Raw genomic sequence first — 23,480 nt, forward strand, 5'->3', positions numbered from 1 at the left:
TTCGTGGCTTGGGCTAGACCTCTTATGATCTGGTTAGAGCTGAAACAATTAGTCGATCATCAGAAAATCAACTATTGAGTAATTTTTTAAGCAAAAATGCCAAATACTCTGGTTCCAGCTACTCATTTGTGAGGATTTGCTGTATTTCCCTCTCTTATATTATTGTCATAGAATTTCTTTGGGTTTCTTGGACAAAACAAGACATTTGAAGACATCCCCTTGGGCTGTTTGACTTTCTGATATTTCACAGACCAAACGATTAATCGAGAAAATAACCATTAGTTCCAATCAAGGGAAATGTTGCAGAATGATGCAGAATACAGTGATGATTGAGACAAAAGTATGCTTGAAACTTGGTGGCAACTCTCCTGTGTCAACATTACATTGCCCCCAAAGTGAGGTCCATAAAGAAATGTTATTCTAAATTTAGTGTGGAAGAACATGACTGGCCTGCACAGTGCCCTAACCTCAGCCTCATCCAAAACCTTTGAGATAAATTTGGCCACCGACTGAGAGCCCTACCTACCTCAGTGCCCGACCTCACCGATGCTCTTGTGGCTGAATGGAAGCAAATCCCTTCAGCCAGGTTCCAAAATCTTGTGGAAAGACTTACCTAAAGGATGGAGGCTGTTATAGCAGCAGAATAATGCTCATGGTTTTGGAATGAGATATTCTACCAGCCTATCATGTATAGGCTAGTTGTAACGTTTATATGTCCATATACTTTTGACCATGTAGTGGATCTCATTTTCTACTTTGGTCCCTGTCTTGATCTCCCTCACTTCTTTATTTTCTATTCCTTGTCCTGTTTCTTTCTCTCTATATATTTTGACTCTTTCTTCTTCATGAGCCTCTGCAGCTAATTTTAAAGCCAGCTCTTTGCTGTAAATCTCAGGTCTTTGGTTTAATAGGCACAGTGTGCCTCTGTAACACCGGCTGCCTTTGTTTTGGTTACAGATAAAATCACTGAAGGAAAACACGACAGCAGAGAGAGAAGGAGAAAGAGGGAGAGGCTATACAAGACCAAAGAGATGTAGAAAAGCAGTGCAGTGAAAGAGTGTGTGTGAATGTGGTGCAGGAAGAAATGGACACATCTAAAGAGTGAGAAGGGCAGTTCTTTCCTCCTCTTTGTTATTTCTTAAACAATATACATAAAGAGAAAATGATAGCAGCTAAAAGAGATGATTTGACAAAGCACGTATCCAGAGCTGACTTAACTACTTCCTAACTCTGAAAGCACAGATCGAGATTTCAGACTTTCCTCCGAACTCTGCATCTGTCTGATGTTGCTTCTTAAATCTTGTCTGACTTTTTAATCTAATTTATCTTTTTGCCCTCTCTTCCCTTCAGCCCACCTTTCATTCTCACTTTGTTTAATCTCATTGTGATGTTACCTGAAGTGCACGGTGGTTGTTGCTGATGTTTTTTTTTGGGAATGTTGACAAGTTGACAGGCTGCACTGACATCGAACCTCACTCCACTGTCAGGACGAGAGAGACAGATACAGAGAAGGGGGGAGTAGGGGGAGGGTGAGAAAACGATAGGGAAAGAGGGGGAGGTGGGAGAAAAGGAGGAGGAGAGATGAAGGGGAAAAAAATGACTTCACGGCCACGACTAGACTGCCCCCTTTTTTCCCCTCAGCCTCTCTGTCTCTCAACTTTTTTCCTCCGTCCTCCTCCTCCGTGTGTTTTTTTTAAATGGTTTGGGGAGAAGAGGGGAACAAGCATTCAGAGCTTGGCTGACGGTGCAGGCAGGAGCGTCACGTAGGAAAACAGGAGCCTGAGGGGCAGCACACTGGGACTGAAGAGGATTGAAGAGGCTTGGGTTTTTTTTGGTCTGATGCACAGACTAAAAGATTGACTTGCAGACTGAAGAGGCAGGAAGGAGAGAGAAAGGACATATAGATATACAGACTCTTAACACCCTTCAAACAACACATTTACACATGTAAAAAAAAAACAAGGAAAAAAGCCAGATATACCAATTTATTTTTGTAGACAGGCAGACAGATAGCTTGCGAGCAAGCTATAACATTTTTCCAGACAGAACTGGAGTTTTTTTCCACTGGAGAGAGAAGAGCAGATGGACAGAGGCACATTCTGAATGAAAAGAGAAGACTCCTCATCTTCATTCAGCAATGCTTTTGAGGAAACCTGCAATGAACTGTTGCTGTCTGCTATGTTCCTGGATGCTGACACAGGCATAGGAAGCATTTAAATTCACTCTCTTCACCTCTTGGATAGAGGATCCACGTTGTCTTTTTTTTTCTTCTACAAAGTCCTTTCTTCAGTGCAGGTGTTGACTGTCACTATGTTTTCTCAAAGGTACTCTTTAACACCATCATGGACTTCTTGCCTTTTGGTCTTGTGCATCCTGGATGGATGGACCACAGCCTGGCCGGCAGCCCAACAATCCCAACCCCAGCTGCAGTCCCGCCGGTCCAGGCAGATGCCACCCCTAACCACCTCCTCGTCAGCCAGCAACCTGTCAGAGAGTGCAGAGAGCAAAGTGGAGCGCCTCGGCCAGGCGTTTAAGCGGAATGTCCGTGAGCTACGAGAGAAAAGCTCCTGTTTGGACCTGGTCTTCCTGGTGGATGAGTCGTCCAGTGTGGGGGCCAATAACTTCCTGAGCGAGCTGAGGTTCGTACGCAAGATGCTGTCTGACTTTCCTGTTGCGCCAGAGGACACGCGGGTGGCGTTGGTCACCTTCTCATCCAAGACCCATGTAGTGACGAGGGTGGACCACATCTCAGCGCCAAAGTCCCACCAGCACAAGTGTTCCCTGTTCAACCAGGAGATCCCAGCTATCAACTACAGAGGAGGGGGCACCTACACGAAAGGAGCCTTCCAGAGGGCAGCGGTGAGTCAGACCTAAAGATAAAATAAACATTGTCAGTGAGGCATGTGTGTCAGTCTGTGTCTAAATGTGCTTGCATGTTTGTGCATAAGTTGATTTATTTTCTTGAATTTTGCTCACTTTGCATCCTAATAATGAACCTGAGCTTGCTTTTCATAAACCTTTGCTGTGTGTGTGTGTGTGTGTGTGTGTGTGTGTGTGTGTGTGTGTGTGTGTGTGTGTGTGTGTGTGTGTGTGTGTGTGTGTGTGTCAGTCAGTTAGTCTGCAGCTAGCTGTGTGTGGAGGAAGTGATTGTGGCTTAGTAAGGTTGTTGTTAATGAGGTCCTGCGTGGCATTGCTGTTGCTGCTTCCTCTAAATTACACACCAGCAGATAGTGGGGAAGCCACTTGCCTGCTAATTGTTCAGGAGTTTCCAGTGATAAAAATACCATTAAGAGTAAGCACACTCATCCGCAGAGACACACGCAGATGCATGCACATTGCAACTCATACATACACAAAAATTAACTACATGCAAAAACACTGAGCAATAGGTTTGGAAAAAAAGGTTTTGGAAAAGTGACAAATAGCAAGACACACATGATGTGTGGCTTAGAAAAAGCTTTCTGGGTGACTGTGAAATGCTTTAATGTTACTGATAAAGTTTTACATTTTTTTATTATTCCTGAAAGTTTTGCCTCTTAAACAGAAACATTTCAGGTTGTAAGGCTGAATTTGTTGTAGAGTCAGGGATTTGGGGGTTATGCTGGATTACAAGTGGTCAAAATGTTTATGGTTTGTTGATTTGAGCTGCCTGACACCCAGCAGTGCTCGCACACACTCAAACACACACCGAGGACATATGGCAAAGTTCAAAGTCCAAACAGCCCAGCTGTAAAAGCTGTGTTGGTGGTATAGGGGCTGGTCCTGTATAAACACACACACACCTTGGCTCATGCCTCAGATCCGCTGAACTGCAGGATCACACAGTACAAGATTCAGGTGTTTTTGTGGCCTGCAAACTTGCTTAGAAATACTGCAGCCGGTTATTAAGCTACATTATAGGGTATTTTGCATAGTTGTTGGAAGGACAAATGGCTAACATTATGGCTTGGTGACAAAAATACAAAATAGATGTTATGACTGGGTGCACTGAAGTCAGAAAACCTCTTTGACACTAGTAAAATCTTGTAATGGAACAGCTGATGAGTATCCAAATAGCTAAGCTTGGTTCTGTGCAGTAATGTGGTGTTGAATAAAAAGTTTGTTGCAGTGTGACAAAGACTAGTAGTCAGTGATCATCATAAGGCATATAACAATCAGTTTTAACAGTAATATTCAGAAAATGGCTTGTATCACTTTGATGCTACAGCACTAACTTTCCATGAATGCACTTCAGATAATAAAAAATCACATTAGCCTAGTTTCACAGATAAAGATATAGGTAAGCTGAGTTTTACCCTTCAATCCATCCCTGTTTAAAGCTAATAGCCTTGGACTGTATCCTCTGGCTAAGCGATGAAAGCTTGGCCCTCAGGACAGGTTTTCAGCTCACCCTCCTTGGTTAAGTGCTGTTAAGTGCTGGCTGTATCCCAACTGCTAAAGACCACAACAATACCAAGAAAGGCTGGGGGGAATTCTTGTGCCTTTATCATTATTCACACAACACTCAGAATGTTTTGGGTGATTTGTCAAGTGATATAGCAGTCTAAATCAGCCAAAGCTGGCTTTAGAAAAAAAGCAGGGCATCCTGCTGCTCAGGCTCTTAAGTTGTCTTCCCAACATTGTTATTGATTCAAAGTCTGATTAAAATAACAGATGATTTCATTCTGTTATTTGCTTCTCATAGCCTACAAGCACTGCTGTATTTTCTTCCAGTATGGCTTCTACATGGCGTGAGTCTGTAGGCCGACTTGAACAATGTATGAGCAATGGGAGAGCTAGTTGCAGCCTACACAGAGCTGAGATTTTTTGGAAAGATAGATGAGCCTAGCAGATACAGATTGAGAAGCAGGAGAACAATCGGTACTCCAGAAACCACTCCACACCTGATGGATTCAGTCTGACGTTTACTCTGTCTTCACATGATCGAGGAAGTGATGTTAAAAAAAAAAAAACAGGCCTGTGTGTGATTTAACGCCTGATCTCTGTTTTATCGTCTGAATCTGACTGGAAAAAGAAAAAAGGAGCGTTTGTCGTCTCTTTCCATTAGCTGCAAAAAGGATGGGTCTGCTAACACTAATCTACAAAGCGCATATCCGCCTGTCATCATGTACCGACTGAACTATAGGGCGACTGTCTCAGTGTGGGAGTGTGTTGAATTGGGAATTTTGCGGTGTGTGTCAGTGCATGTAATTATCGATTTTGTGCTTTTGCCCATACATGTATTACATGTATTATTATACATGTAATACATATATTATGTATTTACACATGTCTCCATGTGTTTGTGCTCCCGTGTATCCATCTGAGGCTTCAAGGTAAAATTAGGTTGTGTGTGTGTGTAAGTCTATGTGATGCGTGTGAACATGTGCATCTGTCTCAGAAAGAAAGAGACACAGTGAAAGTAAGAGAGAGAGGATAATTGATAATTGCAGTATAATAATAATAATGCCATATTTTATTCCCTTGGCTGGTCTTGGCTGTTCTAAGTGCTGTAGAAAGCTGGGATCCATTAAGAGAGACATTTTTCCACCAGCCGTGCATGTAGAGACAGGGCTCTCCTCCAGCACTCTTCATCTCTGTCTCACTCTGTGTCTCTGCTGTCTGTCTGCTGTCTCTCTTTTCACCTTATACATGCATACAGTAGGTTTAAGCATCAATGTATGTAGGTTCCAAAGTGAATTCCATTTTTTTAGTTTAGGCAAATTTTGGTGTTAACTAATATATACAGTAAATGTGTAAACAGACACTTGAGAATATACTAAACAAGTAAGCAGTGTTTATATCTGTATAAAATGAGGAAATATAGGCTTGTTATAGTCAAATACGTCACTTCTCTAGCTCTCTTTTATGGTGTCATATTCTTCAGCATTTGTTGTACAATGTGTCGTCTGACCACATCTAAAGGTAAAAGTGTGTATAACTCTTAAGGCGCTAAGGCGTGGCAAGAAGCCTTCCTGTAATAGAAAGCGATGAGATGCAATTCATTTTAGAAATGAGACTTTCTGACAGTCTTTGCTCGAAGGCACTCGGGTTTACACTGCAAATGTAATAGAGGACTGAAAAAAGAGAGCTTGAAAACAAAGTTCAAATCCTGCATACTTTTCGCACTTCTGCACAACTGGCCTATCACTGTATAAAGTGTTGGATTGTTGGTTTTGGAAAGGACCAAAAACTGTCGGCTGCAGCCCCCTAGATTCCACTTGGAAAGGGGGTTTCAGACACGGTTACTAGACGATCTGTCAAGCAATTTGTTTGGAGCATACTGAGGGTTTGATCATTTTTCGATTCTGGCAAATTTAGCACTGAAAGTATAGAGGTTCGATACCCAGCCCTTCTCTCTCTCTCTCTCTTTATTTTACTGATATCATCCAGCACATCATCTGTGTCTGTGTGTTTGAAAAAATCTAGATGAGGGTAAATGTCATGCACTATGAGTTTATTAAGAGTGCAGCACTTTGTCATAATGATTCACATGCCTCATTTCAGGATCTGTCTCTTCTCAACCTCGTGTCTGACATGCTAACCTAGTTGCTGATGACATCACTCACCACGTTGTAGTTTTCCAACACTTTCATAACCGCCCTACAAAGAAGCTGATTGATGACTTTCAGTAAATGTTTTCAGGCCTCTAAAGAATAACTACTGTACTGTACCTGAGACAGAAGTAGTTGACATCGTCTTCTCCAAACTGAATCATATTCTTTCCTCTCTACTTACTGTAATTACCCTGCAAAAGTCAATCCATTTCCCTGGTCTTTTTAGCTCTCGTTTAATTTATTTTCCATGCATTTGCCTTTTTACATGACCAAATATCTTCAAGGAAATATGGCTCAAAGCCTTTCATTTTATTCTATTGGTTGTTAGCAATCTTGTTGATCCAGGAATTATGGCGTTTTCCATTGTTGCATTTATTATAGCTTGCTTTGGATACGAGTGTCAGCTATAAAAATACAGGGAGAGAAAAGATAGTATCTGTAATAGCCAGGTCAAAAATCCCCGCCACCACTTGTTTTTCTTCTCATCATTTGTCTTCATCCTGAAGATTTGCCTCTGGGTTGCCAGATAAACCCCCCCTTTTGCTCTCTGTAGGCAGGCCCGGCTTTGGCAAAGAAACACAAGCACTAAACTGGACTTGGCAGCTTTGCTGTGTCAGTCGGCCTTCATAGTTGCATAAGACAGACAGATGGGCAGCGTGTGAAGAGGAGTGGGGAAAAGATGGAAGAATGAGAGGAAAAAAGTGGAAGAAAGAAGGGGGAAAAGCCCTCGGTCAAGGAATTGATAGAAAGAATGTGGCTCTTTCTGGTGGGTTATTCACAGTAATGGTTTTACCTGACTGTTGGTTAGGCTCTGCCTGAGTCTGGTTCAAAACAGACTAGTTTACAGCCCCTTAATAAAAGCAGCATTCTGCTCAGCCAGCCAGTGTGTTTCTGAAACTGAAATCTGTATAAGCTGGACGAGCAGACAGGTTATTTTCCTGATTCCTCCAATGACCCCTCATGTGCCCAACTCACCAGGAAAACACACACGTTCACACTCATTATTTACAAACAAATTCACACACACACACACACACACACACACACACACACACACACACACACACACACACACACACACACACACACAGTTTATGGACCAGCTGCATGTCTTTACATGGTTAAAGTCTATACATAGGTCATGTTATAGACTGTAAACTGGTGTGCGTGCATGAGAATGTATGCTTGCATTTATAGACATTTTGTGTCCAATCTGAAAACTTCCAATCTGAGCTGTTTAGTTTAGTTTTTGAATTTAAACAGTTTCTTGCCAACTTGCGTACCTTGTAAACAAGTACTTTCATTTAAGGGTGCAATATGTAATACTGACAGCTAGTGTTTAAAGTGCTCATATTATGCTTTTTGGCTTTTTCCCTTTCCTTTATTGTGTTATGTATCTTTTTGTGCACGTTATATGTTTACAAAGTGAAAAAGACCAAAGTCCACCCCAAAGGGACTTACCATCTTCCAGAGAAAACACTGTTCACTACCTGCTCCAAACAGCTCTATTGTAGTCCAGCCTTTACTTCCGTGACAAATTTTTGTCACTTTGTAACACACGTTATAATACTCGCCTAGCTGCTAGCATGGCACGCCCTCATACTGAAAAGAGGAGCTGCAGCAATGTGCAGTACAACAAAAATATGGTATTTTTTGAAAATTAAACCACATAAACCTATTCTGGTACAACCTCTAAATACAATTATGAACCTGAAAATGAGCATAGTATGAACACTTGAAAATAGTTACTGCAGTACAAATTCAAAATATTGGAGAGAGTCGCAGACTTGAAGTTCACGGAGGTTGCCAGGCTGAGACCACAGCATCCACAACAATGTTGCTAGACGCTTGTCTCACATAGCCAGAGACAAACATTAGCTCTCAGCTTATTCACAGTATCCCCCAGAGTTAGATAAGTCCATACATACCCTTCTCATCTCCGTGCGTGTTGTAACTCTGTCTGACGCCCCCAGCGCTAGCTAAGCCTAGCACAGATCCTGGAAGTAACCGGTTCCAACTAGCCTACTGCTCCGAATAAGTGACAAAATAACGCCAACATGTTCCAATTTACATGTTGTGATTTGTATAGTCACAGGGTGTACAAATGCTAACGGCATTAATAACTAAGCCAAACGGGGCTGTCACTACTATTTTAGTGATTTATAAGCAACCTGTTTCTTGCAGATTGTCACGTTACTGAGAATACAGCTAATAGAAGGTAATATATAAGTAGAAGCTAACTCTGACAGCTGTAGGGCAGCTAACACTACCTTTAGCTGTCTTCATGAAGCTCCCAGCTACGCTAATGTTACTGTACCTGTACCTGTAGAAAACAAGAACGAGCTAACTAATGTTAACATAAGCACTTTGGCTCGGTGGAAGTCGATTTTAAAGTCATGTTAAAACTATTTCCCGTCCTTCTCACGATTTCCAGCCGCAGCCTGTCACTCCCCCGTGTACTAACGTTACTCGGTACGTAACATTAGCTCCGTAATGTTGTACTAACGTTACTCGGTACGTAACACTAGCTCCATAATGTTGTACTAACGTTATCTTAGACCTCACAATGCCTTGTGTTTCTCACTCCTGCTAAGTTATTGTTCATAAGACGTGACATGAGTGACACATGCGGGTAGGCCAAGGCGAGAAGAGGGAGATTAGCTAATGTTAGCCAACATATTTATAAAAAAAGTCACATTCGAATAGTAATTTCAGCATTCGAATAGTATTGATTTTTTTACTATTCGAATTATATTCAAATTTTGGCATTCGTTCCAACAGCCCTAGTATATATGGACTTATCTAACTCTGGGGATTTTGGTGAATAAGCTAAAGTCCCAATAAGTCGGCGTGTTCCTTTAATATCTGATGACACATTTGGGTCATTTTGGGATTTATTACAGTAAATCTATTAAATATTGTACCTTTAAATAGTCACAAATGTAAAATGACATTAAGCAAAATGCAACTACAAGCTCTAGTTATCACCCCGTATTATTCAGAAAAACATTTTTGCTGGATAGTTTAGGAGAAATTTGACAGCCGCCTTGTTTTTCCAATTGGAAATCTTGAATCAAAGCCCACATTTGTCAAGTAAAATGTACAGATAGTCCAAGTTGATGTTTCAGAGAAAGAGAACACTTGTCAATCACACTTCATACAGCTCTACTTGAGATGATGCCTTTCTTTATTGAGCTTTGACAGACCACAATAAGAGAAACAAATATCGAGGGCTGGGTTTGTGAGGCCCCCGTCTTATTCCAGTGGGTCAACGTCGTTTCTTCCACTACTCCCATTTTCATTCCTTACCATCATGCTCTCCTCCAGAGCCGCAGACCTCCCCAGCAGAGTGTCAGGCAGGGGAACGTTACCGTCGTCAGCTTTGACGCATTACAGCCAAAATACGCGGTATTGCGTTTCAAAACATTGTCTATTTGATTAAATGAGGCTTGTGTAAGTTGCATATATTTGGCTTGTGGAGACGTACAGTAGAGATCCTGTACATTCTTGGCCTGTCTAAAGTGCACACACATTTACACTTGATGTTAATGTTTGAGAGTCTAACCCTGAATTTCTGAAAAGGCAATGATGAGATGTAGAGTGCAGCAAATTAAGGTGGGAAATGAACACCATCCATCACCTGGAAATGCTGGAAAATTTTGTCTACGGCGGGTGATTTTCAGGGGCCTTTTCATTTCTAGAAAATATATTTGCTCACTGGAGCATTTTTTATTCTATTGGCTGAGTCACAGGGGGAATTTTAAACAAGCCAGTAAATTCACACGAGCACTAAATTAAGAAGGTAGGAAGTAACACTGTAGAGAGATAACATGGAGAGCTACTTTTTCACCAAGAGAATAAACTTATTTCTCCTTCAAACCTCCCTAAAATAGGAGCAAGTGTACGACTGTTGTGCTAAAGAAAAAGGGAAGAGCCGATGCATACAAGTGCCCACTTTAACAAATGAAAGCAAGGTGCATCTCTTTGATATAGTTTCCAAGGCTGGACTCAGCCTTGATAAGATGATAAAAAAAAGTCTGTTTCCTGTCTGTGCAACTGCCATTTCCTGCCATCTCACCCTTAATCATTTCCTCCCCCTCAGTCCGTCTGCTTCTTCCCTCTCCATCTCCTCCTCCTCCTTAGTGTCAGAGGGTATAATGACACAGAAGGATGGAGCAGACAGGCTGCCTCACCTACCAGCCAGGAAAGCCCTGATAAGACAGACAGGAGAGTCCACAGACACTAGACAACAGATTTAAAATTTCTGAGTCTGCAGTAGGATCTGGGTCACTACCATTACTGTTTATAGTACTTCATGATTAATCTGGAGAGTAAAGTGAGCCTTTAAAATAAGACGCATTGCTTTTTGTCCCGAAACAAGATACTGTAAGTGGTGGGAGGAGCAGTATTAGTAACACTCAGTTTTACTTTTAAAGCTGAAACTTTAAGCAGGTGCAAACAGCCTAGATGATGTACTGTCTCTTTTGTGAAGTTTTACTTTGTTGTAGTTAGTTCACATGAACATAATGTTTAAATATTGAAGTGCTACTTCCTCCTGAGAGAGCCCCACCCTGGTATTGTATTGAGCAATCATCTATTGCCCAATTTTGACCCTTACAATGCCTGTCTGTCAAACTGTATGGTGAGGCAAAAACACACACACATCTGATAATCTCTCACTTAAATGTCATTTGGACAAAAGTGGCCTGGCTGTTTGAACTGGATTCATATCTAAATACTTCATCAAGTGTTTGGCAGAATCCAAAGTTATGTATTGGTAGATCTCCCCTTTTTTGGAGGGAATGGTTGGAAAAGGGAATTGTCACACTGGGGGATCTGTATCTCAGTGGCATATTGAAATCCTTTGAGGATGTGGTACAGCAATTTGGAATCCCTAAGTCTCAATTTTTTTTTTTATATTTGCAACTTCCCTATCTGTTAGTGGGGATTTTTGGATCCAGTTCTTAAGCCCCGAAGACACCAGAATGTTTAGATAAGGTGTTGTTTGAAATATGGAAAAGGTCATGAGGCTTCTGGGTATTATTCTATGCTTATGCAGAACCTGGGGGATGGAGCTTGGACAGCCCTTAAAAAGACATGGGAAAGGGATCTGAGTATTGTAATAATTACACTAGATGATAAGGAGTGGGACAGAATCTGTAGGAATATTAAAACTATGTCATGCGATGTGAGGGTGCGCTCACAAGTTCAAGATTATGCATCGCTTCTATTGGACTCGCTCCAGATTGTTTAGAATTGGTCTGAAATATGCACCAAATTTTTGGAAATGTAAGACAGAGGACAGGCAATTACTTCATGTCCTATGGTCCTGTGATAAGATCTAGGAATTTTGGACCGGGATACATGATAACCTATGTCGGATTGCAGGGACCCAGGATCCATTCAGCCCAAGATTATTTGTTGGGTCAATTCGAAGCGGGATGGATAAGCACATAAGAAGCTGGGTCCAGACTAGTTTAATGATAGCCAGACAGAATATTTTAAGGGGATGGAAAAATAAAGGGGTGCCATCAATCCAGGAGTGGGCTTGTGAGATGGCTAGGGTAGCAGCATTCAAAAAAATTGTCATACAAATCGTAAAAGATTGGATGTCTATACTAGGAAATGGGGAAAGTACCTGAGCTTCCTGGAGGGCTCCTAAGAAGCTTTGTGCTGGGGAGAGGTGTATGATGGTTTTATGGTGTTGTCATTTATACATATGTTTATTTGGTTTATTGTCTATTTTGTTACTATTTCGTTGATTGGTCTTGAATATTACTTAAATGTTACTGTGTCATCTTTTCTTGATTTTTGTCTGGGTGGGTGGTGATGAGTTGTATGTTTTGTATGTTGTTTAAAAAATTTAAATTAAAATTGTTAATCACAAAAATAATATTCAAGTGCTGAAGTTAGATAGCAGTGGCATTGACAAACCTCAGTTGCTCAGTAGCAGAGTATGTACAATGTTTCCAACTAGGTTGAATGTGGCATAGAGAAATGGATATAAAGTGCAAGCCTATGAGCTTTAAAGTGGCCATATTATGCTCATTTTCAGGTTCATAATTGTAATTTGAGATTGTATCAGAATAGGTTTACATGGTTTAATTTTCAAAAAACACCATATTTTTGTTGTACTGCACATTGATGCAGCTCCTCTTTTCACCCTGTGTTCAGGTCTCTGTTTTAGCTACAGAGTGAGACCTTGCAACTTCTGTAAGATCTTTGTTGTCAGCCGCACATGCGCAGTAGCTAGGTAAGGATTACATGAGCTAGCTAACTGTTTCTGCAACTTCAGCCTGTACAAGGCAGGATTAGACTTCTTCTAAATGAGGGCACACTTCCAACTTTGTGTGGAATACCTGCAGAACAGGGACATGTAAGTAGTTCTATACAATTTATTTTGTAGATTAGGGTGAATTTGTGTGTGTTGTAGCATTGAGAACGAGCTAGCATGCTAGCACTAGCATGCTAACGGCTAGCCCCCTCGTTTCGGCTAGTGACGTAGAAAGCCGTGCAGATTTTGAACAGCTTACCCGGAGACTGAAGGCAGGACACATTTAGAAACCCGTATCTCACTCAAAACAGCATGGATGTTTTTTTTCAAAGTTTGTATGTGTGTGGAAGCACCAGAGACACAAAATAACACCCCAAATCCCAGAAAAAGTGATTTTTTTCATAATATGGGCACTTTAACCTTGTCATATAGTTGTCCATCCATCCATCTTCTTCCGCTTATCCGGTAACGGGTCGCGGGGGTAGCAGCTCCAGCAGGGGACCCCAAACTTCCCTTTCCCGAGCCACATTAACCAGCTCCGACTGGGGGATCCCGAGGCGTTCCCAGGCCAGGTTGGAGATATAATCCCTCCACCTAGTCCTGGGTCTTCCCCGAGGCCTCCTCCCAGCTGGACGTGCCTGGAAAACCTCCCTAGGGAGGCGCCCAGGGGGCATCCTTACCAGATGCCCGAACCACCTCAACTGGCTCCTTTCGACGCGAAGGAGCAGCGGCTCTACTCCGAGCTCCTCACGGATGACTGAGCTTCTCACCCTATCTCTAAGGGAGACGCCAGCCACCCTCCTGAGGAAACCCATTTCGGCCGCTTGTACCCTGGATCTCGTTCTTTCGGTCATGACCCAGCCTTCATGACCATAGGTGAGGGTAGGAACGAAAACTGACCGGTAGATTGAGAGCTTTGCCTTCTGGCTCAGCTCTCTTTTCGTCACAACGGTGCGATAAATTGAGTGTAATACCGCACCCGCTGCGCCGATTCTTCGACCAATCTCCCGCTCCATTGTTCCCTCACTCGCGAACAAGACTCCAAGGTACTTGAACTCCTTCACTTGGGGTAAAGACTCATTCCCTACCTGGAGAAGGCACTCCATCGGTTTCCTGCTGAGAACCATGGCCTCAGATTTAGAGGTGCTGATCCTCATCCCAGCCGCTTCACACTCGGCTGCGAACCGATCCAGTGAGTGCTGAAGGTCACAGGCCGACGATGCCATCAGGACCACATCATCTGCAAAAAGCAGCGATGAGATCCCCAGCTCACCAAACTGCAACCCCTCTCCACCCCGACTACGCCTCGATATCCTGTCCATAAATACTACAAACAGGATTGGTGACAAAGCGCAGCCCTGGCGGAGGCCAACTCTCACCTGAAACGAGTCCGACTTACTGCCGAGAACCCGGACACAGCTCTCGCTTTGGTCGTACAGAGAATGGATGGCCCTGAGAAGGGACCCCCTCACCCCATACTCCCGCAGCACCTCCCACAGTGTCTCCCGGGGGACCCGGTCATAGGCCTTCTCCAGATCCACAAAGCACATGTAGACCGGTTGGGCATACTCCCAGGCTCCCTCCAGGATCCTTGCGAGAGTAAAGATCTGGTCCGTTGTTCCACGACCAGGACGGAATCCGCATTGTTCCTCTTCAACCTGAGGTTCGACTATCGACCGAACCCTCCTTTCCAGCACCTTGGAGTAGACTTTACCGGGGAGGCTGAGAAGTGTGATACCCCTGTAATTGGCACACACCCTCTGGTCCCCCTTTTTGAAAAGGGGAACCACCACTCCGGTCTGCCACTCCTTAGGCACCGTCCCCGACTTCCACGCAATGTTGAAGAGGCGTGTCAACCAAGACAACCCCTCCACACCCAGAGCTTTAAGCATTTCTGGACGGATCTCATCAATCCCTGGGGCTTTGCCACTGTGGAGTTGTTTACCTACCTCAGCAACTTCCACCAGGGAAATTGACGACAATCCCCCATCATCCTCCAGCTCTGCCTCTACCATAGAGGGCGTATTAGTCGGATTTAGGAGTTCCTCAAAGTGCTCCTTCCACCGCCCTATTACCTCCTCAGTTGAGGTCAGCAGCGTCCCATCCTTACTGTACACAGCTTGGATGGTTCCCCGCTTCCCCCTCCTGAGGTGGCGAACGGTTTTCCAGAAGCACCTTGGTGCCGACCGAAAGTCCTTCTCCATGTCTTCTCCGAACTTTTCCCACACCCGCTGCTTTGCCTCTTTCACGGCAGAGGCTGCAGCCCTTCGGGCCCTTCGGTACCTTGCAACTGCCTCCGGAGTCCTCTGGGATAACATATCCCAGAAAGACTCCTTCTTCAGTCGGACGGCTTCCCTGACCACCGGTGGTCATATAGTTGTATGTAAGTTTAATATGGTGTTGATTAACCTACGAGCAATTTTTTTTCCTTCTCCAGTTGTTTTGATTTGAGTACTTTTAGAAGACTGAAGGGATAAAACAATCCATTGTTTCACAAGAAAAAGTAACAATGTAAAAGTAATCAAGCTGAAAAGTAAAACATTTTGTGTAGAAGAAAGTTTCTTCAGATTTATCTCGCGACAGTTTTTCAAAATGTAGATGATGGTATATTTCAAATTAGATTTTGTTGAAAGCAGATATCTCAATATAACTTTTGACTTAATAACATTACGTGCTTTACTGTCATGTCCTGAAATCACATTGTTATCAGAGTGTCTTTTAAAAAAAAATCTAAATAATCTAATTTTGGAGTAGTGCTTCGAGTCATCTCCCAACACACTTTACTGGCTGCTCACCTGGCGGGTATGCTCAGGGTGTAGATGGAAAGTTATTCAGACACTGTCATGGTGATCGACACCATAGACTCAACATGACTGTGGGCGTGCTTTAGTGTGTGTATGTGTGTGTCTGTTGTGGGTTTAGGAGGAAGAAATGCTTTAGTCTCAGGGTTCTGGGCCTCTTCATACTGAATCATTCTGACAGAAATATTCTCCATTCTCTTCTTTCATAACTTTGCCCATCAACCTCAAATATGCTTCACTGAGGCACTTTGCATAATTTTCCCCACAAGAGCTCCGACAAAGCAGTTTTTTTCTCTCTGTTTTGTCATCATTAATACTTCTGTTTGGAGGAGAAGAAACAGTGGGCTTCGAAGTGATTTTTTTTCAGATTGACTACTCATGCTAAAACATTTTGATTAAATCATTTCTCAAGCTGTCCAAATATGATGATTTGCTTCTTTTTTGTCTTTTATGATAGTAAATGAAATACCTTTTAGGTTAGGCAAACAAGCTCTAAAAAGCCACTGTACACTACCTGCCCAGCACCAAACGGCAGGCAGACACAGTCAGCGTCTAGCTGGTGAACATAGTGGAGAATTTAGCAGCTAAAGAGCCAGATATTTCTCTCAGGAGTTGGTAGGGAACATAAACAGAGCTAAAATAGAGTGACATTCATCAATTCACCAGAAACAAACTCCAAATGAATGATAATGTTGCTCCGTAACTGCATTGTAGAGACAATATTTGCCTTTATTGCTTAACGGTGGCCTTGCACTCCTGTTGTCTCTCGTCACACTCTGCTCACCCCTGCCCTCCTCTCTGAAATGGATACCGAATATTTTCCAGAAACTGGGCCCTATTTTCCGACCTCTGAATGTCTAGAAAGACCCTGAGGCCTCCTCATCCACCATTATCTCACACTAACACAATGAAACGGGCAAGCTGGCCTGGTGTAACTGACCTCAGATAAAAAGCAGTAAGAGACAGACTTGACCATGATCCAATTTTAATCAACGTGCAAAGCATGAATGCTTCCTGAGTAGACCTGTTTTTCATAAGATTATTTAAATCTGTTTTGTACAGAGCATCTTGAATAATTGCATTAATGAAGACATGGTCAACAGATGTGTTTCAACTGATAGCTCTGTTCTCCAGCAGCTGTCACCATGTAAGGACCCTTTGAATTCCCTGACTGTTACATATCTGTGGAGAAGTGTTGACAGACAGCAGGTAGGGCAGAGATATGCACGCAAAGAGGTCAGCTGAGTTCAGCGGCAATGGCAGCTCACTATAGTGCAGAAAAACCCAAAAGAGGCTGAACATGGCCAAATATGTGCAACCTGTCTGGATGCTTACAAAGATCTCTTTATAGTAGTTCCAGCAGCTAGTAATGCTGCAGTCTCGTATCTTTCCAGTTAGACACACATCTATTATGGAAGTAATTAAAAAGTTCTTGGAAATGCAGATTATCTTATCTTTGAATAAACCATTTTAAACCAAGAGCTTAAACCAAGCATTGTCCAATCTGTAAAATAGCCCCACATTTTGTTTCATTTTTGTTGTTCTTAACCATTTTCTAATAGATTTTCCAAACCCTGGATATCTCATTTGAAACGAACCCCTTCAATCCAAGGTCACTGGTTTCCTCCAACGACTCTCCAAGCATCCTGCTCCCATCTGTATTCACTGTAGCAGCCATAGACTTGGCAGTGTAAAACCAGACTATATCCTTCAACTACTTTCTTTATTCTTCCTAATCTTCTTTAGATCTTTTTTTAGGAGATGATTAGTATTTATCCCTTCAGGAACCACTATGAGTACAACACAAATTTAGGAAAACCCAAGTTCAGGTTTCACATCCATCACATTGCCACAGAAAGTCCTGGTGTTGATCTGTTAAGGGGAACCATTCACAAGACAAGCAGGTCTGATTAGGTTTCACACAATACCAACTCATTTCTACAAATTTAGTCTTCGGGTGGTGGATAAAATGCAGTTTGGAGAACACACACACACACATACAGTACGGTATACTATACAGTACATTCATTGTCGTGCGTGAGTAAGTGTTGAACAAACTGATGCATGTGTGATAGATCCTGAAGGAGCTGGCAGCCTTTGGTGGCTTTGAATGGATTTGTTGGAAAGGGTACATCCATATGTATGTTGTCTGTGTTTCTAGAAAATTTGGACAGCTTGAAAAGTATTGCTGTCTGTCTACTGTCAAATTAGTTTTTGTTTAGTAATTCTAGACTTTGCTGAACGGTTGTAAATGATTGCAGTTATTGCTGATAAAAGTATTCGGCTTCTGCAAAAGCTGCTGAGTTTGTAGTCACTGTCTTTTCGACTGCTGTTTGAATCACACTGTCTCAATTTCACTGTCTCAGTTTTCCTCAGAACCAGGTGATCTGTCCATCTGTCTCACTTCTTTCTGTTTGCAAATTTGTCACCGCTTCTCCCGCTGCATCATGCCTCATTTTCCTGCCTTGAGGGTATGGACAGTATTTGCTGGTTTGGATGTTGTGGAGAGTTATCCACTTGGCCTTGTGCTAAAGCTGCTGTGGTCAAATAACTGGGCTTTGCTCCGGCCAAAACCAGTGACTCCAGTCAGAGAAAGAATTAGAGAATAAAAATGAGGTGATTGAGGCCAGTGGAAACAACAGTGAGATTGTGTGTGTGTGTGCTCAAGACTGATCCCACTCTGTTTCTCCTGATTCTGATATTTAAAGTCAGGGCTTTGTCCAAGTACTTATCCAATACCGATATAGTTTCTGTATTCCCCACAAATGATTGGATCAACCTTATGTAAGGTACTGTTGCTCGAGGCTATAACTACTGTTACTAATAAATGTTGTATTACCAATAAGTGTGTGTGTGCGCGTGCATAGGATAAAAACTTTTGAACATCTAAGTGTTAATATTCATTGTGCCCGTCTTTGCATGTATATCTAAACCAGTCAAACAACTGATTATTTGTATGCTTTTAGATGGAAAACCCACTAAGATCCCTCACTTATCATTTTTTTGTGTCTTCACTGTACGTGAAAAATTGGATTTATGCTTTTAATGAATGTGTGAAACGAGAGAGGAGGACATTAGCGACTGTTTCACACAAAATATTCTTTCTAGAGGTGTTTCTCATTCTTGTTCTCCAATGTTCTCCAGTGTTCTCCTGGTACATGCATCAGCAGTCAGATACTTTACCAGAGGGGAAATTACCGCACACCGCTTTGTCTTTCAACCCAGGCCCAAAAGAAATTTCTCTCTTGCTACTTTCAGCACTTAAGTCCCAATTATCCTCTGCACCTTTTTTCACTCCTTTTAAAGAAATGGGGACTTGGAATGAGCTCAGCACAGGAGACTGGAGAGGGCAATCTTTACACTTCCCGGCTCTGTAAAACACAGATGTCAGTAAATCCCCTCGACGGACAAAAATGTAATTTTAGACCTTTCCGCATCGGCCTTGTGCATCCGTCACTGTGTCATTTTCTACGTGTTACACCTACAGTTAATTGTTCCCCTGAGATGAGGTTTTTAGTTTAATGACTGCAGAGAGGAGGAGTGTAAGTCCTGTCATAAAAATCAGATCTACAAAGTGGGGAGTCGCCAGGAGCTGCTGCTAGCTTATAAGGGCGGATTTCACCACTTCAGCCCAACGCTGGGCAAACATGAATCACACACTCTCTCTCTCATGCATGCATGCATCCTTCTGTGCACAGAAAATGTGATCCTACTCTGCAGATCAAGTTTAATTTTATTAACTTTTAAAAGGTAATGCTTGGTTGAATTTTTTGTCCTGTCAACGTCACTTTCAGTCAACACAGAAGCTGCAGTAGCGGTTGCTACCTACCGGACTCTGCATAGCGTGTTTAAATTATGTAAATGTATCAAATTTGCATTTTAGTTTATGCAACATTACAACATTTTTTTTAAATAAAATTAGTGTCACTGTTAGATGCAAAAACTAAATATCTAGAGCTTTACACAGTCAGTCAGATGCACAAACCCACACACACATTGCTCACATGGCTTGTGAACACGCACTTCCCTACACACATCATGCTCACATTCTTCACATCACACTCTGTTCTTTCCACTGAGCGTGCATTCACACATAAACGCGCACACACCTATAGACAGATTCACTCTTACTTAAAATACTGCTCAGCGATTGATAGGTGCTGCTGACACTGGCCTTATGGAGCTTTGTGTGTGTGTGTGTGTGTGTGTGTGTGTGTGTGTGTGTATGAGAGCGTTAAATGAAAGGCGAGGGGGTGGGGTGTTGGAATGGAGAGGTACAGAGTGAAATGTGCGATTCAGAAAGGAGTGGTGAGGAGGCTTTGAAGAATAATACCCTGTCGGCAGGGTCAGGGAGGCGTCTGCAATGACAGCCACTGACAGCAGCTTTAGCAGCCTGCGTTTAAATGCCATATTAACGATGAATAGCGTTAGAAAACAGTGGTCTCTTGATGTCACTGGAAAAAACGTATTTCCAGTAGGGCTGTGGAAACCATGGTTCTTTTAAAAGTAGGTTGTCTGGTACATATTTTTTGATTGAAACTTTCTGTGTATTAAATAGAGCCCGACTTATGCTGGGTTTTGTTCCTCAGCAGATGGAGTTACCCAGTTGTTATGGAAATGTAGATGTTTACATTTTTCTGAGCTCTTTAAGTTCATGTTCTTGTCCATGTTAACTCAAAAGTGAAGGTTGAAAGTTGATTATTGACCTTGGAAACAGTAGTTGATGAAACAATCTCAACACAAAGTCCATTTAGTAGCAGTTCCAGAGCTTTTGAATGTGTCACACTATCACACTGGGTTGCTCCCTTTTCTCAGTTATTATGGAGATGCTGATGTTAATTTCTTTTATTTCTGAGCTCTTTAAGGTTCACATATTTGACAAAAAAAGCAAATGTGTGATGCTTGTGTGATACAATTAAAAGCTGCAGAATAGCTACTGAATGGACCTTGTGCTGAAATTGTTCTGTCAACTGCTGTTTCCACGCCATTACCACAGCTCCTGACTGACCACTACAACCCCCACTGCAGCTCTGGACAACGAACCGGTCACTGATTACTCAGACTGGTCTCATGAAGTGGCGTATGTATGACACGCCAATTAGTATGCCATTATTGCCGTGTTATCAAGACGCATACTCGTTTTTTAGCGTGTTTATCAACGCCGTTTGGCCTCCATTGACTTACATTACCTTGCAATTGCGTTTATATTGACGCCGTAGCGAGTAGTATGAAAGGGCGAAAATCCACGTAGGGAGGTTGGTCGGGGTGGAGGATGGCTAAAACACAGGACTTTCACCCAGGAGAGCGGGGATCGTGTCCCACGTATGATTTTGTGTCCCGCGTGTGATGTTTCCTTTCCACGTTTGTTGTTTTCCTAAACCCAACCCCGTTCTTCTTTTCCTAAACCCAACCCACGTGTGACGTTCCTAAACCCAACCGTAGCCTCGCGATAACACGTAGCCTTGCGATAACACGCCACGTGGCACTTTCTAAAGCCACATGGCGTGTTATCGCAAGGCTAGGTATGTTAACGCTGTAATGTTGCAGACTGCCGTCCGTTGTATAGAGCGTAGACGTACACGCGGATAGCTCAAAATGCGTACAGATAACACAAAGTGGCGTGTATGTTTACGCAAAGTCATGATATCACGTTGCAGAGATTACTTTTCCTTTCTTCCATTGACCCCTCCACCAGGTGTTTGTGATGCTAGCTCTCTGTGCAGGCATGAACCTGTACTACAGGGTTCCGCTAGCTCCCCCTATTGGCCTCGTCTGTTACCACTCTCACCGGACACTTTAACAATACAGGCCATTGTTAGGGGCAGGGCCCACTGCCCACACACTTTATAAAGGCAGCGTATGCACTAGGAACCTCCGCCGGCTGCCTCGTGCTGCTGCTGCCTGCTCTTCTGCTGTTCCAATCAAAATGTGTTTGATAAATGCACGTTCTATACCGAATAAGGCTCACATTTTAAATGACTTATTTAAAAGGGAACATCTGGGTTTTTATTTCTGACTGAAACCTGGCAAAGGGGAAATGGAGTTTATCATTTAAAAGAATTGTGTCCCACAGACTTCCCTGGGACTCCACGGCTATCGGGTCATGGTGGTGGTCTCGCTGTGGTCTAAATCTATTAGTCTGTCAATTGGTGAGCACAGAATCCTATTCTACCTTCGAACTACAACTGACTAAAGTTGGTTGGCTAAAGCCATTTTATTGTGTTTTAATCTACCGACCTCCTGGTCCATTTGGCCAGTTTTTATCAGATATCACTGACTTCCTGACCTCAGTCCTCGTTACTGCATAACGACAGTACAGTGGAATGTTTGCCTTTAACAGAGCGACAGTAATAACCTAATATACCATCATTACTGAGATTAAACTACATTCTCCGTTATATTTGCACTGAATAACGCATTCAATAAACAGAAACATAACTCTTACAGCGCACATGAACAGATGTGCAATATTAGCTCACACATAAAATAGCACCCTCATGAATTAGCTTACTGTTGCTAACGTATATTCATAAATCCTGAATAACATCGTCCCGTACCTACAGGACATCAGACTTACTTATTGATGCACAGCCTGTCCATAAACTTAGTTCAATGAGGGAAGAAAGGAAAGTGTGATAGCGTTAACGCTTTTTCTCTCTCAACTACCGCATGCTTAATTGCGTTAATAGTCCAGGGCTACTACTGACAGGGAGAGAGAGAGAGAGAGAGAGAGAGAGAGACTGTATTACAGGGTTCGTACGGGTGCTTGAAATCCTTGAAAATGCTTGAATTTTGATGTTGTGTTTTCAAGGTTTGAAAAGTGCTTACATTTTGGATAAAATGCTTGAAATTGTAACTGTATTTCTTTCATGACAAATACCTATCTGACTGAATAGTTTGTTTATTAAATGGAGAAATAAAATGTTGGAGAGCTTAAAATAAAACCTGCTCGCTTGTGCATGTGTGACTGCGATCTGCCTGTCTGTTTCCATATGTGACTCCGCCCTCTGTACAGGTCCTATCCCCTGACCAATCGGCTATCCTAAAAAATAAAGACACGGGCTTCCAATGCTGGAACCAAGACGGCACTGCACGTCTCACTTAATTCAACCCCGACACAGTCAAACGTCAGAAAATTTGTCCACTTCTGTTTTTCCTGTCACAATAAAAGCTCTATGTTAGCTCTATGTATGTTACTGTAACTTCCTCTTAAGCCTCAACTGAGAGGTTACACAATAAAATACCTTACATTAGTATTGCATGTCCGTTATGGCACGTTCATTTGTGGAATATGCAGTTACATCACAGTAAATATAACGTTAACTACCCGCAAATGGAAACCTGCAAACGTTAGCCCAGTGCATAACAACAATCGTTTATTGCTGAACAGAAATTGTGTCAGATTGAGTGTCATACAAGTAGCCTATTTTAAGTTTGAGGATGGCCTTATGCAATATTTACACTGCTCTATTCCAGTAGATAAATGCATATGTCTTGGCAATGAAATACATTTTTATTTTCAATTACATAATATAGGCTATTTATCAGACAGGTGCCTGTGCACTGTCAGTCTTCTGGGTTAAAATGTAATTACAGGTTGTTGTTGTTGTTGTTGCACTGTCTCAGATTTTGTTCAAACCTTGTCTATATCAAGAATGTGTCCCAAAACCAAGGCCTATAAAATATTTCTGTTCAAATCCTGTCTTCATATTTTCAGCCCTTGAAATTACTTCAGTTTTACAGCCTGAAAATCACATTATCTGGGAAGCAATATTTGGACATTAATATAATGAAAAGTATTATTCATAGACAGCCCAAACTTTGTAGGGTGGAAGACAAACATGTCAATATGATTGAACCAGTACAGGT

General features: G+C 42.3%; 1 protein-coding gene and 1 long non-coding RNA gene across 3 annotated transcripts in view; one reads left to right on the forward strand and one right to left on the reverse strand.

The window, feature by feature from the left end:
- Positions 1-749: 749 nt before the first annotated feature.
- Positions 750-23,480, forward strand: part of svep1 (sushi, von Willebrand factor type A, EGF and pentraxin domain containing 1) — a 104,935-nt gene continuing 82,204 nt past the window's right edge. The window contains exon 1 of one of the 2 annotated variants that reach the window (XM_031289870.2): positions 750-2,859. In XM_031289870.2, the coding sequence (XP_031145730.1) occupies positions 2,311-2,859 (549 nt within the window). In that variant the 5' untranslated portion in view covers positions 750-2,310. The remainder of the gene's footprint in view (positions 2,860-23,480) is intronic. The other variant, XM_031289871.2, reaches the window with a different exon arrangement.
- LOC116043295 lies at positions 2,295-22,581 on the reverse strand. The gene is made up of 3 exons (XR_004103439.2): positions 22,361-22,581; positions 13,668-13,672; positions 2,295-2,308 (listed from the first exon to the last, which is right to left on the reverse strand). It is a non-coding gene; the product is annotated as an uncharacterized LOC116043295 (long non-coding RNA).

Source organism: Sander lucioperca, chromosome 17, assembly GCF_008315115.2.
Source record: "Sander lucioperca isolate FBNREF2018 chromosome 17, SLUC_FBN_1.2, whole genome shotgun sequence".
NCBI lineage: Eukaryota > Metazoa > Chordata > Actinopteri > Perciformes > Percidae > Sander > Sander lucioperca.